The sequence below is a fragment of the Pararge aegeria genome, chromosome 23 (genome assembly GCF_905163445.1).
Source record: "Pararge aegeria chromosome 23, ilParAegt1.1, whole genome shotgun sequence".
Classification (NCBI taxonomy): Eukaryota; Metazoa; Arthropoda; class Insecta; order Lepidoptera; family Nymphalidae; genus Pararge; species Pararge aegeria.
Window position 1 is genome coordinate 5307189 of NC_053202.1, and position 27218 is coordinate 5334406.

A 27218-nucleotide genomic window follows, 5' to 3' on the forward strand; every position below is an offset into this window, starting at 1 on the left:
ATGTTCATCGTCGTAGAATGACAGTGACCGTAACAGTGTTGATTGCTCTTCAAGCGTTGAGTGATTTTGCTCTAGCAAGTTTTAGTCATAGTTAAAAAATATAACAAAGACAACCAATCTGCTTTCTCTGTGACAGCTGTCTGCTGTGACATTTGCATCCATCGTTCATCTTCGGCGATCGAAAAAGGCTTAGATTCATTATTTTGACGTCAATTGAATAGCCAAATACTACTGTTGTTTTCCGAATTCGTTCGTTATTTTCCACGATACTAATGTGTTAACCTTCAACACCCATAACAATGGATGTAAAATCATACTTATTTTCATGGGCAGCAAAGAAGGGGCTGACTCCATCACTGGATATTAGGGGTACCGGTAAGTACTTTTGAGATTTTAAACTGTAATAGTTAGTCTTTAGACTACTTTTTCCTGCATAACCTCACGCGAAGAAGCATATATCGTCTAATTAATCTTTCACGGTCTTAATGGCGTACGAGACTATAGCGGCTCGAACAGAATCTACTGGCTGAAGTAGCTATCAAACGTTCTCATGCATACCTACCTACTCTAAGTTCTACAGTCGTAACAAAAACTAGAAAATACAAGTTATTTTAACAAATACCAAAGAAACAGGAATGCAACAAGCCTTGAGAATGAGAATTTGTGAACTGTACTCAAATTTTATAGGTTATATAAACTTAAAAATGATAATTTTCGCATTTAGCATTCAGTAATTATTCACTAATTATTCAATAATTATAACATGGTTGCTTCAGCTCCTGGGTGAATCCTATAGAATTTAAGTATTTGTTATTTTTGTAAAAAAAAAGTAGCTAATATTACTATGTGGTATTTCACTCTGGTGTCAATAGGGCAATTGACAGTATTAAAAATATTGCTTGTACTGGTGTAATCCTAAAAGAATATTATTAAAATAACTTTATTTTGAGCCAAGTTAGTTGATCTCAAATGCTGACTGGTTGAAACTAATGATGTTGTAAGCAGACAATGTGGTATTTCTATTGTTTGCAAGAACCTCATCACTAGGACAGAAGGTGTAGGTAGTTCAAACATTAATAGGACTTTCTTAATATTACTCTAAAACCATTGTTTACAAGTAAATAAACCATTCCAGCCAGAGTTAGAATAAACCGTGTTGTGTTTGCATTCACATGAGCTTTCAAATAGCATAAAAGTTAATTTACAATGATAAAAAGCCCTATTAAATTGAAATACGAAGAGAGCCACAAACAAATGGCATAATGTTACTGATCCCTCTCAATGTGTCATCAACCTTTCTGTTGATGGTACTGGGCAATTCATCCTGGTTTTATTGAGCTCCTACCACACTAAGAAATATTGCTACTGCATAGGTTTTGGTAAGACCACTTTTGCAAACCAAAGTTTGTGAAACTACTTGATTAATGTTATATATCCTATTTAATACAGGCCAACTTATTTTAAAATCAACAACAAAGACTCACTTTTTGTCAAAATTTCTAGGGCCGAAACATCGTCAGCGATTCCTCTGTGAACTGCGCCTGGAAGGCTACAACTATGTTGGAGCTGGTAATTCTGTCACTAAGAAAGAAGCACAAAAGAATGCTTCCCGTGACTTCATTAACTTTCTTGTGCGAATTGGAGAGGTCCCTGCCTCAGATGTGCCAGAAGATGTTAAAGTTAAAGCTGAGAATGAAAATTCAGGTGCTACAAACATGATGATGATGGAGCAAACCACACCTCAACAGAAAGCTGTTTTTCAGGTGAGATCCTCACTAATATTGTCAATGCAAAAGTGTGTTTGTTAGTTTTTAGTTCCTTTACACCCTGATGCTGCAAATAAACAACAAACTTAGTTGTTGGCATAGAGTTAGGACATTGAGTAACAAAGGCTACTTATTAGCCCAGGAAAACAAACTGTTCCCACAGGATTTTAAATAACCTATACTAATACTATAAGTGCGGGCAATCGCATTGTATCGCATTGCATTGTAATAAATATGTGAAGTAAAGCTTGCTTCACAAAAATAAATGATATTGTATTTTAATGCATCAATGTTTGTTTGCTTGGTCTTCTGGTTTGCTTTACTACATTATTTCAGACTGAAATGTTATTATTATTAATAAAAGATATCATTGGTTAAGTTTTCAAAAATCTAATCTTTTCTCTATATAATTTTGGTATAATTTGATTTATAATGATTTTTTTATACTTTTAGTGTTGACTAATAGATGTTAAAATATGTGATTTACAGGATGGTATGGGACCTGATATGATGGGTCAAGCTTACCAAGCATACGGCGGGGAAAGACAAAACTTCACATACATGGATCGTCTTCAACAACAGAAGAATGTGGAAGACGCGGAAGACCTTGATGTGAATGCCAGTCTTCACGGCAACTGGACAATGGAAAATGCTAAGTCTAAGTTACACCAGTTCATGCAGATTAACAAGATTAATGCTGATTACGTTTATAAGGCTGTCGGACCTGATCATACTAGGCAAGTATCTTTATTATTGAAGAAGCAAAGCAAATCAGATGCATCAATATTGTATCTATATTTTTTCCATTGAATCCATAATTTTGTTGTAAGCACAGTTTAGCCATAATACAGTTTGGGAAAAAAGATTTCTGTAAGGCTAAGCTAAATGAAAATTCCACTACTATGCTGCAGCACAAAATAAATAGTTGCAGTGTGTGGTTTTTCATATGTGAGAGCGTCAGAGATTCACCTAAGAGTACTGTTCTTCATTATAATCATATAAATTAATGTCTCACTATTGAGAAATTATCTTCTGGGAAATTAGAACGCAAAGCTCAAAACCACCACGCCACTGCCCGCAGTGGTTTTGACCAGGGTATGCATAAAGAAGGAAAATGGCATGAAATGGAAAAATCCTTCCCCTTTACAAGTAATACAAAATTTTTAGTGTATGCAGTGCTTTTGTGCATGCATGAAGTGCACGCCACTGCCACTGGGCCAGCATGCGCGACGGCCTAAACCCTTCTCATTTCGAGAGGATACCCATGGCTGTAGTAGGCCAGTATTAATTTAATAATTTTGACGATGAAAATATTCTGAACTGTATGATTGCTACCATTAGTTCTTCCACCAAAGTACTTTCTAGCATACTATCAATTTTCTTAGATAATTATAAGAAAGTTTATAGTACGCGAAACATTAATAGGGAGCGTATTTTAGAACCTTCTAAAATACGCTCTCGAAATGCAGAGAATTTCAGTGTCTAGGCCAGTTTTTAGCTCCATTGTATGCATATTAAATTCGCTCGCAAAGAGTCCAAAGAGATTTTACACCTCGCAAGCGTTGTTGGTTTATAAGCGTCCAAACACTACGACGACGTCAAGCTAAAATGGACCTGAAGTGCCTTGTTTTAAAGTTTGATTTCTTACAGCACACAAAGCAGAAATGTATAAAATAATGTAAAAATCATGAAGCATTAAATTCATTTTACCTTTGATGTTATAGTTCCAATATAAAATATAGCTAACCAACAAATCATCGACGCCTGCAAAGCGTGTGGTTTTATCTTAAGAGTGCAAGTGACTCTGTGCGAGCGAGAGAGCAATATGTTTTTGTAACTGGCATACTATAAACTTTCTAAGACAGTTTTAAGAAAGTTTATAGCAAGCCAAACCACTAATAGGGAGCGTATTTTAGAACGCTCTAAATTACTCTCTCGGAATGCAAAAAATTTGAGTGCTTATAGGCCAATTTTTATGAAAGTAGAACTGAAAATGACTGTTACAATGCATAAAGCACGGTTTATATAGAAGAGGCGAGTGGTCGAGAAACATGTCTCAAATATCCTTTCGAGAGGAAGAGAGAATGAAAACAATACAAGTTTTAACGCACCGTACGGCTCCGCCACTTGTCACTCCTATGTAAACCGGGCGTAAGAGCTATTTCAAACTATCCAATCTCACATCTGATTAGATAGTGTGAAGACTTTTAGAATCTTGCTCTTATTCATATTATATCTATAAGAATCAATCGACGTGAATCAACATGTTCATTTCGTATTTTTGCCTTTAAAAATTTCTGCAATGTGTAGTTTTGAAAAATCAATGTTGCTAGTTCGGATGGACACAAAACTAACCTTAACTCAATAGTACTTGGGCTAATTCTGTAAGCATGGGCACAGTGACACAGTAACCAATCCAAGAATCGCTAAAATATTGTCTTTATCTAATGTTGTACGATTAATTTAGTATGAAAAACGTTTATTTATTTATATTCATATATTATGCCGTCCACTTCAGAGGTAGAAACAGCAACGTACGCTGATAATACAGCATGTCTAGCAAGTGACATTTACCCTGACAGAGCATCTCAAAAATTGCAAAGTCAGCTAGATAAAATCGATCAGTGGCTCTCAGAGTGGCGGATTAAATACAGTGTTTCAAAATCAAAGCACATCACCTTTACGTTGCGCAAAGACAATTGTCCAACAGTTACAATGGGTGGCAAAGAGTTACCGAGTGAAACAACTGTTAAATATCTGGAACTACATTTGGACAGGAGACTGACCTGGGCACACCATGTCAAAAATAGGCGTAAAGAACTGAACTTTCAATACCATAGCTGGAACTGGCTAATAGGGCATCAGTCACCCTTATCCCTGAACAACAAGTTACTAGTATATTGTTGCGTAATAAAACCTATTTGGACCTATGGCATAGAGCTCTGGGGATCAACTAGCAACTCCAACCTTGAGATACTCCAGAGGTTCCAAAACATTGTCCTTAGAGCAATCTCTGGTGCACCTTGGTTCACACGGAATGACGAAATTCACAAATATTTGGAAATACCAACCATCAAAGAGGAAGTGAACAAATACTCCAAGAAACACAAACTCAGACTCGAGAAACATCCCAATATCTTGGCACAGAGACTGCTTACAGACACAAATACTAAACGTCTGAAGAGATGGCATATACTAGACTTGGACGAAAGATGAAGCTTTACTTACCAGACCATAATTAACTCTATAGGGGAGGATATTCACTGGAATACCCCTCAAAATCAAACAGCATGTAAACATACAATCTGATTATGGCTGGAAAAGCCGATGGCATATAGATATAATGTAATAAAAAAAAAAATATTATATTCATATTAAGTGAGATTGGTGTTGATTTCTAATAAATAAAAATCTAGCGATTCGCCATGACAGGTGGAACACCGAATTCAAAATTATGACGTCACGTCTCCATAAACATAATTTTGTACTGGTTCAACTCTCTTTACGTATATTATTATTCTTCAAATCTCTGCGTTAGTATTTTGTATGAAACTGACAGTTGCTAAGTTCTTTGTTCATCAAAATCATCACATCAACCCATTACCGGCCCACTATAAAGCATGGGTCGCCTCCCCATTGAGAAGGGGTTAAGGCCGTAGTCCACCACGCCACACACCTTTGAGAACATTATATAGAACTCAGGCATACAGGTTTCCTCTCGATGTTTTCCTTCACTGTTGAAGCACGCAAGCAAGTTGACAATTTAACTACTTAAAACGCACATAACTTACAAAAGTCAAGGGTGCGTGCTGGCATTCGAACTCGGCCCCCCGAAAGTGAAGTCGAGCTCCTACCCAATGAGCTATCACAAAATTTGAAACACATATAACAAATGAAACACATATATTACTTAAAATGTATCCTATATTACTTCTAACACTTCCAAGAATATATGTGCAAAGTTTCATTAGGATCGGTGAAGTCGTTTTTGCGTGAAAGCGTAACAAACAAACTTACATTGGCATTTATAATATTAGTAGGGATTATATTATATATATTATTAAGTAGGGATTTATAATATTAGTAGGGTACTGATGATGATGATGAATAAATTTACACCTATGATTAATTAGAATTTTATAATAGCAAAAGCAACAGAAACTAGGACAAGCCGGCATAACAAAAATAGTGCCATCCTTTTCAAACTTGCAGAAAGAGATCGCAACAATAGGTGCATCAGTTTAGGATTTCTGTCCAACCGAATTAGCAGCAATGGTTTAATAGTTATTTATGCAACAGTTGTATAATAATGGGTATCCAAACACGAATGTGGGTTTAGTAGCACGTAAGTTTTTTAATACCTAATTATCAACAGTAGCATAAATGAAAGATTCTGGAGCACTTAGCTTGTCCTAGTAGATAAATATATTTGTAGTAACTCTGGGAGTGTAGCCAATTTTATATGTTCGATGTTATTATGTTGTTTTTTACATCTTTATATTATGTACAAATTCAAATGTCAAGTATTTCAAAAGGAAAAGCAGAAATTTAAAGAAGTGGTATACAACAGGTGCCTTATCGCTTCGTTTTAGATTACTACCTACCAATGCATAAGTTTAAAGAATGTGTTAAAACACATTTATTACAGCGAGGTTATTATACAATTGATGAATTTCTTAATGACAAGGTTGCTTGGAAGCATCCGGCTCCGCTTTCATATCTCACAAGATAGAAAAATGAATTTTGAAATGTTAAATGTAAATTGTTAATGTTGGAAAAGAGCAACTCCTGAGTTTCTTGCCGGCTTCTTCTCGGTAGAATCTGCCTTCCGAACCGGTGGTAGAGTCACTACACACAGACAGACTTGACGTTTCAAAAGTGCTTATATTAGGCCTACTTGAAATAAATGAATTTTGAATTAATTAAACGGGTATCAAAAGTCCCTGACTTTGGATGGTGTATTTTAGGAGGAGGTACCATATACATATTATACTAGAAAATTGAAAATAAAAAATACTTCCCAACTTTGTAAATATACCACTAAGAAATTATATTTATTTCTCGTCCCACTCATAGGTTGGCTAAATTAGCTTATCGTTGAATAGATTTCATTTTTGGATTTATAAATCTGTTTTTGAAACATTAAGCTTAAAATTAATAATTTTTCTTAGAGTTTGATTTCATTCATAATTATGGTTATTTTAATCTAAACCTATGCAAATTATCGAGATTCATTAATGTTAAGAATGACTAAACAATCTAGGAAAGATTTCGATTAAAGAAAAATATAATTTTTTTTCTTATCTTCAGTTTTCTAGAAATTGTCTAGCACCTGAAAAAAAATCTTTTATGCGCCCTAGCTAAAAAAGGTGATTATGTAGCAACAAACTGAAGCGACATTTGCTATGTATGAGCAAATATTGCTTCAAATTAAATATGCAATCAGTTATCAACGCTAAAAGACCTGCACACAAAACAAATTTAAGACAAAACATACCCCGATAAGTTTCAGGCAATGTTTACATATATAACATGCCATTTCAAACTGTTTTACAGAAAATCATTAAGAGCACTTGATTTTTGTAAAATAAAATAAAAACGAAAATGGAAATAAAATAATTATTGTCTTTCATTGTTTTGGGTGCAGGCTACAGCACTTGTAATCTACATTGTATGTATACCATACATTATTGGGCTACACTCCTAGAGATAATGCACGTATCTTCAATTAATTTTTGAGGTAAGTTGCACATTTTTCTTTTATTATTTATACACTGTGACTTCTTTTTCGTCGTATAACTATGACATAGTTGATCAGTCCTCTTTCTAATATGTAATGAAATAATGAAGTAAAATAAAAATTATAAAATTAATTGAATAGTCTGGTGTATACGAAACATCCTATATCGAGTGATGGCGGTGCGGTGCGGCAGCGGCGGCGATATCAATCATTTTTCAAGCACCAGAAAAGATATTAGAAACGGTACTTAGCAGCTTCCAAATCTCGTAATGCAGAAGTCTTAATTCTACTTCAATCATTTCTACTATTGCTTTGAGTTGCTGTAGATCGGATACATTAAAGAGGTGATGTTAGACGATAAAAGAATCACTGTGTGTAATAAGTAGTTGTTTATAACAGTTTTCACGTGTTTTTTTTATTCAGTTATCCTATGCTATGCTTGCTTATGTTACAAAAGGATATATACTAAGAACATAGACGAACGGTTTAGCTAAAAAACTAACACTGACTCGCAGTCAACACACATTGTTGTGTGCGAGTCAGTCAGTGTTAGTTTTTTTTAGGTAAACACATAATCTTTAGATATTATGAGTTTTTTTTATAACGTCATAATATATTTCACTTATTTCCAACGAGTTTTACAAGGTCAAAATTTGCAGTGTTTAAAAGTTACTGTGTCAATAAACATCGATCACGTTGGCCACCGACTACGCCTTTTTGTTCAATATTAGATCTTTGTTTGTAAATTATGGTTTAGAACTGGGTTTATGAGACTGTCAATGCTTCTATATTACAGGAGTTTCTGTTGTGAGATCACGATATTCGTACGACAACTTGGCCGCAATGTCACCGGCCGAGAAACAGCATCGAACAAGCAAACAGCGAGCAAATCTTGCGCATTGTCTCTAGTGAGACAGCTTTACCATCTCGGTGTGATTGAGGCTTTCAGCGGAACCCTGAAAAAAGACAAGTAAGTACAGAGTCTTAAAGTAAGTTTTAATTTTTTTGTGACAGAGTTCATCTGGGGAAGTACTACCATGCTTTTCTCTGCCGCATAACAGCATTGCTGTATTCCGGTCTGTAAGGCGAGGTTGCAGGTGTATTTACAGGTACTTGAGGCTTAGCACCCACGCCTCAGGTTGATGGACACAGGGCGTTACGTTGGAGGACGTGTTCCATGCATGCCCTGCGAAGTGTTTCTCTGTTCAGCACGGCTAGCAAGAGCCGGAGACAATTATATCCCCGGGGAAAAGAGAAAAATGTATCTTCTCCAACAGCCTTATCAACTCTCAGAGCACTGGCCCACAAGTCCAAATAATATATGTGTATTAATAAACGGGGGTAAACTTCTCCTATTCCATGTGCCAGGGATTTAGCAGGTGGACACGTTAATTATATCCCCTGTCAGGGTATATAATTTTTATCTCCTAGGAGTCCGTGCTAGCTCTGCTGGTGGGCCATATGCTTGGTCCGTCAATAATAACTATTAAAAAAGGAAAAAAAAGATATATATATATATATATATACATATATACAAAGTGTTACGAAAACCGAAATAATACTTCACAGGCTTCAGAGGTGTTTTATGTACTGTCTCTGAGACTTATCTGTGAATAATGTGACTTCTGTCACTGTATTAGGTACTATGCGCGTGTCGGTCTTTTATCTTCGATAGGGTTGTCATAAGTAAAAACTTAGAATGTTTTGAATTCGTTTATATGGAAAAATAAATATTCTTCTTCTAATTTAATATTTTTACATGGTGATTCCTTATGAAATGTTCTTATGCATCCTTCAATATTATTTCGTAATTCCTTTACACGTTGTATATATGTAATTACAGAAAGTAATAATATGGACAAACAAAAATACCTATTATTTGAAAATTTACTCTCAGATCGGCTGATGGAGTCATGAAACCTTACCCCGTGGCTATCAGTCCAGAACTCGAAGAACAAATTATAGACGCCCTAAAAGGTACTTATCCTGATAATTATTTTCCTGCACCTTATATTCAACACAAGACAACACTTGAGTTAACCTCACCACGTTTTCTGCAGGATATATTTCGGAAAGTGTGCTCAAGAACTATTTGATCTAGTTCCCCCCTCGCCTTTTTACCATCGAACCGCGAGGCACCGTAAGGATCTGCATCCCTACGTGGTCGATAGACCACGGACGCGTACGAAGCGCTTCGCATCTTCGTTTCTGATCCGTACCGCTAGTTTCTGGAATGCTCTTCCAGTTTCCATTATCCCCAGTTCCTACAATATGGGTACCTTCAAATCAAGAGTGAATAGACATCTTCTATGCAAGTGCGCTCCACCTTAGGCTGCATCATCGCTTACCATTAGGTGTGATTGCAGTCAAGCGCTCGTCTATCAACATTAAAAAAAACAGGTGGTAATTGTTGATATAGACAAGATGGTAACGACGCTTACCTGTTTGAAGTGTTGCATCTCTAATCGGTTTTAAATGGACAATTAAACCAACCAACCAAACAGTAGTGCCTGAGATTGGCGCGTTCAACCAAACGAACTCTTCAGCTTTATAATAGTATAGATTAGGGTTGCCTGGCAGATATCGCTACTAAGCGATAATGCCGCCTTTTGAATACTGCTTCTCAGTGGCGTGCACTTCATATATGCACAAAAGCACTGCATACCCTAAAATTGATATATAACCCGTATAGGACGAGAATTTCAGCAATTTTATTGCTGCAATTTTATTGCAGCATTGTATTCAATTTCCCTACAGTATGCATACCCTGGTAAGGAACCCAATGCACGCCACTGCTGCTTCTGTCTGTTTGTTTTATTATTCTTCTTCTGTTTTTTTTTAACTTGTAGCGTGCAAATAAAGAGTACAAATAAATAAATTGATTAACTCTTATGTTACAGCGTTAGACATAGATCCGATCGACGTAGACGCCCCTCCACCGCAGGAGGGGGGTTCAGAGGGTGTTACGTTGCTGCAAGTGAATAGGCTCAAAGCTATGAGGGAGGCGCGCCCCATGCCCTCCGGTGTCGTGTCCTGGAGTCCACCCCAAAGTAACTGGAATGCTTGGACTGGGTGTAACATTGGTAAGAAAGTTAAAAAAAATACATACAACGGGTAAATAAGAACCGAAATCATATTTCACAGGCTTGAGAGGAACATTATGTACTGTCTTTGAGATTTAACTGTGCCACTAAAACCTAATATTTTTTGAGTAAACCACTGCTATAGTTTTTACTGAAAGAAATCAGATACAGCCCTAACATCACATGCAAAATTAAAATCACATGGCTCCGGTCACTTTATTAGGTACGCTTCGCTTAGCGTAGGTACTATGCGCGTGTCGGTCTTTTATCTTCAATTGGGTTGTCATAAGTAAACAGTTGTAAATTCTTTTCTATGGAAAAATAAATATGCTTCTTTTGATTTAATATTTTACAGGTTGATTCCCTACGAAATATACTTGTGCATCCTTCAACATTATTTTGTAATTCGGTTACACGTTGTATGTATATAAAACCGAAACCGAAACCGAATTATGGTTACATGTTATATTAAACGGTTACGCGTTGTATGTATATAAAACCGAAACCGAAACCGAATTATGGTTACATGTTATATTAAACGGTTACGCGTACAATATTCACCATCTTCATCAGTTCAACCGATTGACGCCCACTGCTGGACATATGTCATAGGACTTTGATCCCCAGATTAAGCGGTTCATACAAATATGTTATAGCAAAGGATAGTTCAATCGATATATTGAAAGACAAACTGTCTATATTAAAAAATAAGCTACTAAAAATACTTGGCTAGTCAGATTTTGTTTGTTTAGTTTATTAATTAGAATTAGTTTATTTATTTTGTAAGTTTCTCTTTTATTTATTTTTATATCTTCTTCTCGTTTTATATAGTGCCCATCTTCATTTGGCGTCGAATTGAATAAATATTAAGCATTCAGTACACATATAAATACCTTAGGCTATCACATATCCAAATAAAAAGTAATTTGATACATTCATCTATTTATTAGAATATTTATTTATTTATTCTTAATTCTTAAATATAAATGTTTTTAATGTTTAATTATTTATTTACTTTTTTGTGCTTTTTGGGTTCATAATACAGTGCACAATAAAGATATATATTTATTGTTACATTTTTTTTTTCACTTCCTGTGTCGGCTGTTATAAATAGCCCGTCCCGCAACTCACAGGAAAAAAGATATCTACACCCCTATTCTATGTACTGACGGCCGTTTGGCGCAGTGGGCAGCGACCCTGCTTTCTGAGTCCAGGGCCGTGGGCTCGATTCCCACAACTGGACAATATTTGTGTGATGAACATGAATGTTTTGAGTGTCTGGGTGTTTATCTATATATTATAAGTATTTATGTATATAATTCATAAAAATTATTCATCAGTTATCTTAGTACCCATAACACAGGCTACGCTTACTTTGAGACTAGGTCGCGATGTGTGTATTGTCGTAGTATATTTATTTATGTATCTATATTATGGTGTACTGTACTTCTTCTTCTTCTCCCTCTGCCACTCCCTCGTCGTCTATTGTGATGAGTCTGTGTATGATTTGGGTAAGATCTATTTATTCCGCTTGGTGACTGCCGCGTTTACTGTGTGTAAGTAATGTTTGAGAGGCCTAGTGTCCTTGAAGACATTTGATTACTACCATTATATTATATGTCAATATATTACATGTGATTCTGTTAGTGGTGCTTTGAATCAATAAATAGGTCCTCTGTATAGAGTTTCAAAATGCACGATCCTTGGCAGCTTGTTTCTAGCGACTCGCTTAATGTCGTCTGCCCACCTCGTCACTTTTCGAGAACATTGCCATAAATAATATTAATGTCTCTATTGGAAATGTTCAATACTGAAATACACTCAAATCTGCGTATTTTTTTCTAGATGAGGGACCGTTGGCTACTACAAGCTTGGACGAAATAAGCGCCGATTTGGAAAAGCAACATCGCGATGTTAATCAGAACAGCGAACTTTATAATGTAAGTTTTATTTAATAACAATTTTGTATAAAATCAAAAATTAAATAACTGATTTTCAACATCGTGTACACTACTAGTAAAGCCCTTTAATTTGTTGATACATATTATGGGAGTTGTGTAAAAATATGTAAACCACCATTTTGTGGCAGCGGCCATCTTGGACCGACCATTAAACATAGCTAAGAACACGCCCGACTAATTAATCACGCACACACACACACACGTCAAACATAACACCCGTCAACCATAACACCCGTCAACCATAACACCCGTCCGGAACATTCATGCCTGTACGGCTAGCAAGGGCAGGAGACAAAATAAATTTCAAAAATCATCAAAAATCTAATTTTTTTTTTATTGTTTTTCTCGTAATGGTATATTTTTATAGACCAAAAAAATTAAGTTCCTGAAAGTTTCAATAAAAAATTCTAAGGGACCTTTTAAACAATTTTTTTGAGCTTTCCTTAAAACTAGAAATATTCCCGGATTAGAAGATTCCTGACCTACCAATACATACATTTAAAAAGGTTACTATACATTTGATGTATTCCTTAATGACAAGGTAGATTGGAAGCAGCAAGCCTCGCTCTCATCTCCCGCAAGATAGAAAAATGATTGTAAATTTTGATGTTGGAAAATAGCAACTACTGAATTTCTTTCCGGCTCTTCTCGGTAGAATCTGCTTTCCGAACCGGTGGTAGAGTCACTACAAACGTACATACTTGACGTTTCAAAAATGCTTATAAAGTAGGCCTACTTGAAATAAATTAATTGAAATAGCTTTACTACTACCAAAAAACCTGGGCCCTGCAATGATGATAATTTATTGTCCCACAGGAATCCATTAGGGAGAGGCAGCAGTTGCCTGTTTATGCGATGCGGTCGCAAATAATGGAGGCTATCAACGAGAATCCCGTTATCATAATCAGAGGTAACACCGGGTGCGGGAAAACCACTCAGGTACGTTTAAATAAGTCCCATTACTATTGTATTGTATTGGCTAAATTAAATTCACTATAATAATTATATAGCAACGGACATAAAATTCACATTGTAATTTAATTAATTTATGTAATTGACGTTATCCAAATCTGAATGTTTTTGATTATTTATAAATTTTTAAGTTAAAATTTTCATGCCTTTAAATGGGCTGATACATTATGCCCTTTTAATGGGCTAATATATAATATACTAGCGTACCCAGCCCGCTTCGCCGGGCTAGATTTTGCTTTATTTTATTTAAAAAATAAACATAATATATTAAATAATTTATTTATCTCCGTATTCATTCTCTTCTATTCTCTTCTCGAGCGGGTGAAGAACATTATTTACACCCATGTACACCCAACAATATCATTATAGTAAATAAAAGCTGTATTTGACTGTTTGACAGTTCAAAAATAGGAGTTCTCCGATCGTCACCAAACTTTACAGGATTACTCGCCAGGTCAATCCGGAGATTCCCTGAAAGTTTCATTGAAATCGGTCAAGCCGTTTCGTAGCCTATACGGAACATACCCACACACTTTCTCTTTTATATATATTGATATAATTTCAAATGTTCTTTGAAAATAAATGATTTTGTTAATCATTGATGTGAGATCAACGTAAATAATTTATTCTTTAGTTGCCTGGTCTTAAATGGCTATGTAGCGATAAGGCTACTAAATTGGACTCCCTTGCTCTATGTTTATATCTTTGTAACTACTTTTTTCTTTTGTGTACAATAAAAGTATATTCATTAATTAATTAATTAACTTATTCATTCATTCATTCGTTTATTCGTTCGTTCATTCTCAGGTGTGTCAATTCATATTGGACGATTATATAGCCAGTGGGCAAGGCGCTTGGGCCAATATTTGCGTCACTCAACCGCGAAGAATATCAGCTGTTAGTGTTGCAGAGAGGGTCGCTGCTGAACGTTGTGAAGAACTTGGCAACAGCACTGGGTAAAGAATTCATCCGTACCCATCTTATAAATGCGAAATTCTGTTTGTTTGCCCATCAAAATTATTTGTATAGACTTAGTTCACACAGGATTTGTTAAATACCCCAATTAATACGAACTGGAGTAGCGTTGCGGCTCTTGAATAAATACTATTTTCATTTCCAGGTACTGTGTACGTTTCGAGTCGGTCCTCCCACGCCCGTATGGATCTATAATGTTTTGCACTGTGGGTGTGCTGCTGAGGAAACTCGAGGGAGGTTTGAGAGGTGTCAGCCATGTTTTGGTTGATGAGGTTAGTACGGAACTCCTTACTTCTTACTCCTTAATCTCAACATCATTAGGAGCCATCTTCATATTGAAGTTCGGAGGTCAGATGTGCCATCTTTTTCAATTCCGAATAGGTATGTCCTGTCCACTCTCTTATAACAAATTCAAATTCAAAATTTCTTTATTCATGTAGGCCTATCACAAGCACTAATGAAGCGTTCAAACAAACTTAGCCGGGTAAATTATTTTTTGTAATCACCATCTCGCAGTAAATTTATATTAAGCTATGAAGCTAGAGAAATTCACACCCAAGCTTTTTTATCGTTTAAGTAATCCTTAATATTATAATAGGATTTTTCTGTAAGCTTACGTTTTATATAACCTCTGAACTTATTAAGAGACATCTCAAAGATTTCATTTGGTAATTTGTTATAAAATAATATACCATTGGCCTTGAATGAATTTGTAATTTTGTGTAGCCTCGTAAACTGCACAACGAGTTTATTTCTGCTTCTAATATTTATACTGTTACAGTAAATTTATTTTTTTAAATTTTGTTATATTTTTATGGACATAAATTAAATTTTCAAATATGTCGTAAGTGTATAACGTCGAACCACTTCTTCTTCGGTCTCCCAGGTGCTCTTTTCCCGGTAATTTTCGCTTCAAGGATTAACCTTGGAAACTCGAACAGGCTAACTCTGTAGGTGACAGAAAAACGAAACCTTCCTATGTATGACGGTTGTATTTGGCCCTTGGCGTAATACTTGAGCGTTTGAGATTAATTGTTTCCATTAAAGGAGAATGCCGGTACACGGTTTCGTTTGGTGCCTCATTTAAACTGGTATCAAAAATTAAGTTTTTATTTTTAAAAAAAAACCTCTCAAATCCAAAGCCTTAACTTCGACGGGTAAAAAATCTCTTAATGAAATAGATTAGTGGCTCTAATATATTGTGAACAGTACCATCAATAGGTAGGTACAATGATCGCATGTGTCAAAAATAACCTTAATTCACGAACTTCATTTGCATGTAACTCTGAAATCCGGCGAACTAGAGTTTTAATGTTTTTGGTAATGTATTGTAATTATTAAACCCTTCAAAATGAGATAAATTCACCTTAGGCAACGGTGCCTAAAGGCACCTTATAAGTACTATGTAAAACCAAATCCCATACTACATCCGGCATTCTCCTTTTAAACAATTGTCGTAATGACCACATATTAAATGCTTGCAACCGTCTACAACTTTCCTTCTTTAAAATTCTCGTTTCGCATCCGTACAAAAGAGTAGACCAGACATAGCACTCGAAAACACGATACCTCGTAGAATAATAGTTTTTTTTTTTTTTAATCTTTATTTTTTTGGAGACTTATCCTCGAAGACATGCCAGCCCCATAAAATAGAATTTTAGGGGCACACAAAACTTTAGTCTGCTTCCTTAGTCTGCTTTTACAATTGGACAATCCCGAAAACCTCAATATTTTTTAATGGCCGGTTGGCGCAGTGGGCAGAGATCCTGCTTTCTGAGTCCAAGGATGTTTGTTCGATTCCCACAACTGTAAAATGTTTGTGTGATGAACATTAATGTTTTTAAATGCCTAGGTGTTTATCTGTATATTATAAGTATTTATGTATAGCATCCATAAAAACATTCATCAGTTATCTTAGTACCCATAACTCAAGCTACGCTTACTTTGGGGCTAGGTGGCGATGTGTGTATTGTCGTAGTATATTTATTTTATTTATTAGTGAGTGAGTCTGTAGTTAGTATTGTAAATGTTTAGATTTGTTATATTTTGTACTAGGTCCATGAACGCGATGCCGATACAGATTTCGGTCTGATCTTGCTAAGAGATATGGCCCATACTTATCCCGACCTCCGCATAATTCTAATGTCGGCCACCGTGGATACTACACTATTTACCTCCTACTTCGGCAACTGCCCCGTCATTGAGGTAAGTGTACGAGATTTTGTCTGAACGGAGGCTTCGGCCGTGGCTGGGTACCACCCAACCGACGCAGACGTGCCCCTAAATCATGCTGGTTTCATTTCACTTTTTTAAAAGTAATAAGAAAAATAATACTACAGCAGTATTACTGAAGAAAATCAAAATTTTATTTTTGAGTAAAAATTTTGATTTTTTTATATCTTATAAAAATTTCCTTTATAAGAATATTTTTTAGCTACTTTCAAGTTTTACCCTTCTCATTTTGGCAGGAGAACAGTGCGATGTAGCGGGCAGGTAATGGATTGATATGATGACGATGATGATCAAGTTTTATGTTTCACTAGCCGTCCCCCGCGACATTGTCCGCGTATAAGTCAACCTTAAAAGAACTGACGCGGACTTTTTTTTTATAAATTTTAAAGGGAAACATATATTGTCGTATATGATTTTTTACTAACTTTAACCGTTTACGTAGCGCACGCAGCGGAAGCTCTCAAAAGGAAAAAAAAAAATGATTTTTAAATAATTATATGATTCTATTGGTCTTAGCGTGATAATATATATCCTATAGCCTTCCTCGATAAATTGGCTATCCAACACTAAAATAATCATTAAAATCGGACGAGTAGTTCCTGAAATCATCGCGTTCAAGTAAACAAACAAACTCTTCAGCTTTATCTTCCTATTAGTAAAAGATAATCCAGCTTGATTTATACAAAAATGGATTTTTTTCGTTTGGAAGTCGTTTTTTTTTTTTTTGTTAATTGTTTTTATAGAGAGAAATTGTTACACACATATACGCTAGATAATTATTATTCCCACTTCGTAGGTCCCCGGTCGTACATATCCCGTGAAACAATATTACTTAGAAGACTGTATAGAGCTGACGAAGTTTATGCCTCCACCGGACACCAGGAAACGCAAGTCTTCCGGGAAAAAGGCCAACAACAAAGACGACGAGGAAGATGATGAGGAAGGTACATTTGACCTTGTTTTACAAATTTTTTTTTTTTCACCTGGTGGTAAGTGATGATGCCGTCTAAAATGGTAGCGGGCTAAACTGTTAGGGAGTATGGTAGTCATACCCCTAATTGGTTTTGTCGGTGGGGTGGTAACTAGCCACGGCCAAAGCGACCCACTAGACAGAACAATCAGAAATTATTAAATTCCAAATTGACCCGGCCGGGAATCGAACCGGGACCTCCTACTTAAATCTCGCTCACCGTTGCTCCAGGGAGGTCGTCAAAAATGAAAATGTTAATGATAAACCGATTTTAGTTCGAGCAAATGGTTTTAGAAATTATTATACGGCCGCTAATAGAATACGTCATGAACAAATTCTAATTCAAAATTCATTTATTTCAAGTAGGCCTAATTTATAAGCACTTTTGAAACGTCAAGTTAGTCTGTTTGTAGTGACTTTACCACCGGAAGGCAGATTCCACTGAGAACAGCCGGCAATCTCAGCAGATTGCTCTTTTTCAAACAGTGGACATAACCTACAGTGTTTAAATAATTCGTTTATGACAAATCCGGATTGTATGGCCGATGTAACTTTCGGCATTACGATATTTAATAATTTTTCCATTGAAAATATAATTTTATAAACTTACAAAGTGCCAAATCTAATAATAATATTAGTATCACTCCATGGGTAGTACAAATTCTAACTTAATTATTTTAACAAATGACATGATGGTATTAAATTCACTGCCTGACTGACGACAGAATAAAAAAAAAATCATATAAGAAAAATCAGTATGAACAGTATTGTAGATATTAAGTTTAGTTCGTAATTATTATTTCCCTACAAAAATATATTTTTCGTCGGTTTATTAATAAACTAAAATTAAAAAATAAATCTCTCATCAAATTTTACATTAATTTTAGTTGATACAGTTCTATACTTTATAATGGTATTATTATGAATAAAATCAACAATAAAAATTATTGCTAATTTTATATCATAATCCCTGAATTACATGATCAAATTATTTTTATTATTTATTTATATTATTTATTCTTTATTAGGTCTTGGTGTCGAAGAAGAGGAAGACTTGAACAAGACTTGTAAACTGGATTCTAACTATTCACCACAAACAACAGAAGCACTATCAAAACTCTCTGAAAAAGATGTAAGTTTTGTTCTTTCTTAACTTTTAGTCTTAACTTTTTTTTCTCTCTTTCTTTGAAGCAGGTTAACCTGAAAAAGGTATAGAAGTTTTTGTAAATAAGATTTTAACATTGGCTGAATTGGTAAAGCATTCAGATTGCCAGAGAGATAAAAACATTCGCTACATGTGTGTAAATGTAACTATGTATTTGAAAATTTTGTAGGAGAAATATTTCCAAAATTTCCTCATAATTTTGGCATACACTTTATTGAATTATGAAATATTGAATAAGTCGAAGTTAAATCGACCCAAAATTAATATCTCATACTTATCCTTTTCTTATGTAAATACTTTTAAACTTAAAGCATATTTTGAAAATATGAAACATGAACAAAATGTTATTATAATTGTCTTTATTAATAAAAATCAAAATTCAAAATACATTTTTTTCAATTAGGCCTAATATAAGCACTTTTGAAACGTCAAGTCTGTCTGTGTGTAGTGACTCTACCACCGGTTCGGAAAGCAGATTCTACCGAGATGAAGCCGGCAAGAAACTCAGCAGTTGCTCTTTTAAAATATCAACAATTTACATTTTACATTTTAAAAATCTAATATAAATAATTTTGGATCACATGATTTTTATCTCACCCTTAAAAAAATTAATGCTTTTAAATGGTTGTACAGCTTTTGACAGAGGTCGTACGGAGAAGTACTGCCGCTATGGTTGTTTCTGCCCCTAAGTAGCAATGTCGCAATTCTGTGTTCCAGCCGAAGGGCGGGGTTGGACACAGGGTATCACAGGGTAACACTTTGCGGGATGTGTTTCCTGCATTCCTTAGATTGCTTCCTTGGGAAGTGTTGCTGTGTTTATAGGCCACAGTTTTCCACCTACTATCATGTAGGATGATTTCTGCTTGGTCCATATTTTTTTTTATTATTTATTTATCTAGAATATTGGTAAGGGTACAGAATTGACACAATAAACACGGTTCCACGATAACTGTTGCAATGGTATAGACTGTGTCGCAATAATTAATGCCCACCCCCAACAATGAATGTATGGTACCAATAATAAAAAAGAAAAAAAGAATTAATTAACAATAATAAAAAAAAATGAAAAGTTTCTTTTAATTACAAGAAATGATTGAGTATACAAGAACGTGATGGTAGCTCCAAATATCTTATAAATCGTTTGAATTAACTAATGGATAGTTGCGATATAAGGCAAGCATGTGCAACAGAAGTGTGATAACTAAAACTCTTTTTTTTTTTCCAGCTAAGTTTCGAACTTATAGAAGCTCTACTTCTCTACATCACAAAGCTTGGAGCAGAAGGCGCAGTGCTAGTATTCCTTCCAGGCTGGAACCTGATCTTCGCTCTGATGAAGCATTTGATGCAAAACAAAATCTTCGGGGACACTTCGAAATTCGTGATCTTACCACTGCACAGCCAGATTCCACGTGATGATCAGAAGAAAGTGTTTATTACTCCACCACCTGGGATGACTAAGGTATTTTTTTAAAGCTTTTATTTATTTATTTATTTGGGTTCACAAACAACAACACAGTATCAAATTACACAATGGTATACATAGTACAAATAATTACTCACTGCTGCGTCAACTGCGTAAACCACATATTACAAGAAATATTTGTTAATGGGTCTTATTCAAAACCTAATAAAACATTATTGTTGCAACAGTTTCTACAAAAATACAAACAAAAAAAATGTTAGAAGGAAATCTATAATTATTTATCAATACATTGTGATGCAAAACTTTGTCCGTAACAGTAATTGATTATCCCGGAATACTAGTATATAAATTTAATTTTAAGACTATTTGAAACTATCTATGGCCAACTTCTCTAAGGCGCCTACTCGCGTAGGAAAAATGTCGATATTATTAATGTTCTCGTTATATGATTGTGTCAATCTAAATAATGGAGAACGCTTGCCTGCATTGGTGCGACACATAGTAGTAGCAAAAAGCTGATGCATTCGATTTCTTCGTATAGGTGTTCTAAAGGGTATTCTATATAGCTTTAACTAACTTTCAAGGTCATATCTGGCATGTAACTTTTTAACCAATTCCTTAATTCGGAATGAGTAAACTCGATTATAATACAATGTTATTGAGTTTTCTTAAAGCTCAATAACATTGTTTTATATTATACAAAGTTTTCTTAAAGTTGGACAGTGAAAGAAGTCGATTGGCCGCTGGATACAAGCGACACAGAACTGCCCTCAATAGCCGTCATAGGCTCATAACGGCGATTGAGGACAGGTTATAGTTCACCGCTGGACTAAAGGCCTCTCCAGAACGAGAGAGTTTACCCTCGCCTCTTATGACAAGAGAGGTGGTGACAGTTGTTTTCTGATTCGCCGTCGCCACACAGCGCACTCTTACATACAAATCTATGAACAACAATAATAACCTGAATTTTTTTTTTAAATATAGTTCAAAGGATAATATTTTTGGATACAGAATACAGGTAGTCAGATTCTGCCCGTGACATCCAACTTGACATCTCGTACCTACGCAGTCCCGTCGTGACCACGATCCATGCAACTGGGTCGAAATATCGACAAATCCAAAAATATTATCGTGGTATGTACGCGTTGAACTATATTTAAGAAATGTTGAGTAACCACGAAAATCTTCGTTTAAAATCTTTTATGGCCTGGGGAAAATTAGAGAAACGTGCAAAAAAAAATTAGATAATTTATTGCAGGTGATTTTGTCAACAAACATAGCAGAAACTTCAGTTACGATCAACGATGTGGTGTACGTGATAGACTCGTGCAAGGCCAGGATGAAGTTGTTCACGTCACACAACAATATGACGTCATACGCCACCGTGTGGGCCAGCCGGACTAATCTTGAACAGGTAAGTCAGTGTCAAGACTTTGAAACTCCCTACAAAAGACCGAATGATATGTTAATGGTGAAGTCAGTATCTATCTAAAGACGTCTACACAATGCCTACATCTTAGTTAAGAGAGTGTCATAACAAGAATCGTTTTCAGAACTTTTGCAAACTTTAATGCGACCTAAAATGTTACAAATGGGCAAGAGACAATTATATCCCCGGGGAAAGGATATAAGTTTATGTTCTCTCACAGTTTTATCAACTCTCAGAGCACCAGCGTACAAGTGGAAATAATATCCAAATTATATATGTGTAATAATAGACGGGGGTAAACTTCCATGTTCCATTGATTTAGCAGGTGGGCACGTTATTTATATCCCTTTTCAGGGGATATAATCGGGGGATATACTTTTTATCTCCCGCGCGTTCTAGCCTTGCTGGGCATTTACCACTTTACTTTTTTTTGCAATTCTAGTTAAATAACTTAAGATGCAAATTTTGCGTTAGGGGTAATTTTGGCCTTTTTTTCTGCCGAGAAAATTTTACTTAATTGTTATTATTACATAAAATAAAATTAAACTCAAAGAAAATAAAAGAAGAAGTTATTGCTACATCTTGCAAAACACGAGGTCCTTAAGACCAAAGGCCCAGTTTTCATTTTTATTTTGTGTATTATGAAAATTAATCTAAAGTATAGCAAATTAATTTTAATTTTCGCAATATGTCATGGAATTCCGCAAAGGAACGCCTGCTTCTATCCAAAATTTATATTTCGTGCTCTTGATAGTGTATATAGTCAAATATTTCTTTATTCAAATAGGCACATAGATGGCACTTTTGATGTACATTACATGTAAAATATGACATAGAAGTGAGTTGATGGCGATAACTAAATTCGTCTACTTTAAACTAAAGCTACGAGGGTTCCAAATGCGTCCTGCTCTAAGAAGAAGCCCACAACAAACTTAGCCGGTTCTTATTTTTTTTGTTATCACCATCTCACATTGTCATTTAAACTATTAAAGAAGCAACCTGGTCAGAGCAATGAGCAACCTGGTTAGACCGATATGTAGTTTTAGTTAATGTAGAATGGTTCAAAAAATTTACTTGATTCTTTTTATATCATACACTGGAGAATTGTAGGTTATATCAAGGTATATATTATGTTATATGTATTTGCATTTATTAAAAAAATTACAAAAAAAAAAAAGTTAATACATGACCTCATTTTATAATTTTTCTTTCAGCGAAAGGGCAGAGCTGGTAGAGTCCGTCCCGGTGTTTGCTTTACTCTTTGCACAAGTACACGATTTCAACGCCTAGAAGAGCATCTAACTGCTGAAATGTTCAGAACTCCACTTCACGAATTGGCGCTCAGGTATTACTAGTTTTCAAAATACAACCGACCAACTGTTGCCCACGGCTTCGTACGCGGTTTTTGGTTTTTCATAAATCCTGCGGGAACCGAATATTTTTCTGGGATAAATGGTAGCTGATGCGTTAATCCAGGATATAATTTTATCTCCATTCCGAAATTCTGTCAAATTGGTTCAGTAGCTTTTGCGTGAAAGAGTAACAAAAATCCATCCATTCATACAATCGCATTTTAAATAATTGGCTGTTAGATCTCCTTTACTTTTACGAAAGGTTTCGATACAGTCTTGGATTGAAGGGTTTGTTTTAGGCACCAGTTCTCATCGTCATTGCATTAACCGATCTAAACGAACCGACCGACGTCCGCAGCTGGGCATTGAGGTTATATACGGAGTTTTTAATTTCACGGTCTTTTGCCGCTTGCATCCAGCGGTGGACGGATGATATCATGGCGCAAGAAAATTATGTCGTCCGTCCACCACGTCCGTCTAAGGTCTACCGATGTTGCTTTTACAAGTGCGGGCTCGCAACTCCAGCACCTTACGATCCCACCGTCCGTATTCCGACTTATGTGCTCCGTCAATTGCCTATCTAGCTGTATTACTCGTTGAGCTATGTCTCGGGCCCCCGGATTCATTAATTCATTGCTGATTTGATCGTATCGACAATCGCACGCTTCAGTGAGAAATAAATCCATTAATATAATTTCCAGCATTAAACTGCTCCGTCTGGGTGCTATCGGGCACTTCCTATCCAAAGCTCCGGAACCGCCGCCGCTCGACGCTGTCATTGAAGCGGAGGCGTTGCTGCGTGAATTGGGATGCTTGGATGCCCAGGATGCGCTCACCCCGTTAGGGACCATCCTTGCCAAATTGCCTATTGGTAAGTTCTTGTTTAGGATTGTTGTTAAGGATTGTACGATTATTTGGTTGTTCACAATAATGTACGATTATTTGGTTGTTTACAATAATCAGAAATTTGTTATTCTTACTAGCTATTTACTTTGAAGTTAAAATTCTTGATCGTGAGGTGAGGTGTTTAGTTTGTTGTGGGTTTCAAGAGAGCGTTTTTTCTTTACACTTATTATTTATAGTTATAAATACATAATGCAGTTTAAGATATTAGTGGACTAAACTGATGGCTAAGGGATATTTAACCAATATCCCTGAGTGGTTTCTTCACGGCCTTGTACTAAAATTCAAAATTCATTCATTTCAAGTAGGCCTCATATAAGCTCTACCGAAACTTGAAACAACAACCGAATTGTGTTTGCTTATAGTGACTCTCACACCGGTTCGGAAAGCAGATTCTGCCGAGAAGAAGCCGGCAAGAAACTCAGGAGTTGCTATTTTCTAACATCAACTAATTACATTTTAATATTATTTATTCTATCTTGTGAGAGATGAAAGCGGAGCCAGATGCTTCTAAGCATCCTTGTCATTAAGAAATTCATCAATTGCATTTAAATAATTGTAATCTCGCTGTAATAAATGTTTTAAGATATTCTTAAAACTCTGGTCCAAAATTACCTTTTTTTTTATTGTAAAACTACCTTTCCCGGAGCCTCCTAAATATGAGGATGGCCACCGAGGGGATTTTAGTGAGTAAAAATCCCACATAACCCGATCTTCCCTTTGATCTTTCCCGGGAAATCTTCAAAGATACCCGACGTATCTTTGAAGATTTTCCCCCGATAACAAAAAAAAAGGTCCCAAATTACCTTAGGAATGATATTATATCAATCGACGCGTCTTTAACTGTAGTGCTGTGACTAGACAACTTGCCATTGCGTCTGGGATGTCGACAAAAGTTTGGGAAATAGTGAGCCGTTGAATGACGCATTCTTCTCCATTCCAGAACCTCGTCTAGGCAAGATGATGGTGCTAGGTTTCGTGCTCGGGGTCGGCGATGCGTTGACAACTATGGCAGCCCATTCCACCACCTTCCCAGAAATATTCACAGTGGAGGGGCGCCGCAGGCTGAGTGGACATCAACGTGCTCTCGCTGGAGATCGGGCCTCTGACCACGTGGCTATGCTGAACGCTTTCCAGGTATCAAATTGTCACGCGCTAGAGTTCGAGGGTTCGGAATTATCGTCCAAAGGTTCCGGGACTATCGTACATCAATAAGTTCATTGTTTGTTACCTATTCACGGCATTACAGATGAACCGCCCGTGATGATATTTCACATATAGACAGCTTTTTTTTTATTTTCCACTACGAGTTAGCCCGTGACTGCAATCTCACCTGGTGGTAAGGATGCAGTCTAAGATGGTAGCGGGCTAACCTGTTAGGGAGTATGGTATTTATACCCCTAATTGGTTTCTACGGTGGTAACTAGCCACGGTTAAAGCCTCCCACCAGACCAGACGAAGAGATAATTCAGAAATAATGAATTCCCAAATATCCCCTGCCGGGAATCGAACCTTGCACCTTCTACTTAAATTCACAGCGCTCACCGTTGCGCTTCCAGCATGCTAGGTTTTGAAGACCTCCTTGGTTGTAAAAACCTTACATCCTGGAAACGGACATAGGGGACTATATATTTCGGGAACACTGAAAAAACGAAAAAAAAAATTCAAATATAATATATAAAAATATTTTATAGATTGCCGCACCAACCCGTTCCTTATTACAACTTCTATCGCCAAAGGTTGTCCGGGAGAGTCCGCTTTAGCGATAAGACTGCCTTTGCACACCTAAACTACTTTTTTTATTATAATTTATCTATTGCGTTTCTTTTTCTATTTTGTTTTTGTGTGTGCAATAAAAAATAATTATAATAGATGTGGGAGCGAGAATGCGCTAAAGGTAATGATGCGGAGACCCAGTGGTGCGACTGGAAAGGTGTGCAACAGACCACTCTACGGGTAACTTCTGAAGCCAAATACCAGCTCATAAGTAAGTTGTACCCCCCCCCCCCCCCCCCCACCCCCCCTTCACAGCGACCGAGTTATTTTAAGCAATTAAGTCTCACTTGATTTAAAATGAAAGGAAATTACGTGAGAAATAACTTTACAATGCTTTTATCAAACATTACACCGTTACAACCATAACGTCAGCTGTGTTTACATTTAATGTCAAATGCGGTCACCCATAAATCCATCATATCATCATATATATAATCATCATCATGAATAGCCGTAAACAGTCCACTGCTGGACGAAAGGCCTCTACCAACGCAGTAGATGGTAGTGGAAGCTTAGAGGACGCTACTCCAGCAATATACAGGGTTACTGGTAACTCGACGTATTCCTTCCGGGACATAGGGGAGCTAAAAAGCAAAGCAACAAATTTTGTGTGTACTTAGTGTCATAGTAGTTTTTTGAGTAAACCAATATCTTTTGGACATAGCATGTTAATTTAAAATATAAATAAATTTGTAATGGCGCATAATTTATTTTTATATAATACTGGCTGTACCCTGCCACGCTTTGCTGTGACACATTGTGATTAAATGGTTGAGATAAATAGATAAAAACAATCCTTGATGCGTATCATGCTAAAATTTCAGCTCGATCGGTGCAGAACTTTTTGAGTTTTTGAAGTGTACACAAACCAACATAACATTTTTATATATATCGATAACTTGGATACTTATTTTGATACTTTAGGGCTGATATTTGATGAGATAAAGTATCAGCTACGAAAACAAATTTTAATGAAATCAATTCAATTAATATATTGTTTTTTTTGGACTTAAATCTCAAATTTTAGGTGATTCATGAAAATACGTCAAAGTCGAAAAATCTCGAAGACTATCGATTATACAAAAGGTTAAAACTTATTGCATAATAACTACCTAAAAAGAAGTGTCTGATTAAGACCTAACAGTTTTCTGTGTTGCGAGACTTAAAATAATTTTATTTCCAGACATATTAACAACAAGTATTGGTTTCTCGGAAGAGTGTTGTATAGCCCAAAGATGGAACCCCAATGTGGAGGACCCGGTGTTAGACCTGGTTATAGCACTGCTATGTATGGGACTTTACCCTAACGTGTGCCTGCATCAAGGAAAGAGGAAGGTAAGGTGTTCAAGAAAGAATTTAGTTAAATTTCTGGGAAAAAATTGCTCTCATAATTTTTCCCTAACGCGCCAAAAGAAGTATAACTTCAACCAAATTACTAAAAAACTATTATTGCGTGTTGTATTAACATTTC

At 35.9% G+C, this 27218-nt stretch overlaps 1 protein-coding gene across 1 annotated transcript in view; it reads left to right on the forward strand.

Moving 5' to 3' along the window:
• The first annotated feature begins 157 nt into the window (after positions 1 to 157).
• Positions 158 to 27218, forward strand: part of LOC120634211 (dosage compensation regulator) — a 30846-nt gene continuing 3785 nt past the window's right edge. Inside the window, exons 1-20 of the mRNA XM_039904679.1 lie at positions 158 to 375; positions 1504 to 1763; positions 2256 to 2503; positions 8303 to 8476; positions 9404 to 9483; positions 10407 to 10589; positions 12435 to 12529; positions 13367 to 13489; positions 14330 to 14478; positions 14643 to 14769; positions 16553 to 16702; positions 17526 to 17673; positions 18728 to 18831; positions 20090 to 20323; positions 21546 to 21701; positions 22931 to 23061; positions 23770 to 23939; positions 24915 to 25108; positions 25844 to 25958; positions 26931 to 27082. Of these exons, the coding sequence (XP_039760613.1) occupies positions 300 to 375; positions 1504 to 1763; positions 2256 to 2503; positions 8303 to 8476; positions 9404 to 9483; positions 10407 to 10589; positions 12435 to 12529; positions 13367 to 13489; positions 14330 to 14478; positions 14643 to 14769; positions 16553 to 16702; positions 17526 to 17673; positions 18728 to 18831; positions 20090 to 20323; positions 21546 to 21701; positions 22931 to 23061; positions 23770 to 23939; positions 24915 to 25108; positions 25844 to 25958; positions 26931 to 27082 (3069 nt within the window). The 5' untranslated portion in view covers positions 158 to 299. The remainder of the gene's footprint in view (positions 376 to 1503; positions 1764 to 2255; positions 2504 to 8302; positions 8477 to 9403; positions 9484 to 10406; positions 10590 to 12434; positions 12530 to 13366; positions 13490 to 14329; positions 14479 to 14642; positions 14770 to 16552; positions 16703 to 17525; positions 17674 to 18727; positions 18832 to 20089; positions 20324 to 21545; positions 21702 to 22930; positions 23062 to 23769; positions 23940 to 24914; positions 25109 to 25843; positions 25959 to 26930; positions 27083 to 27218) is intronic.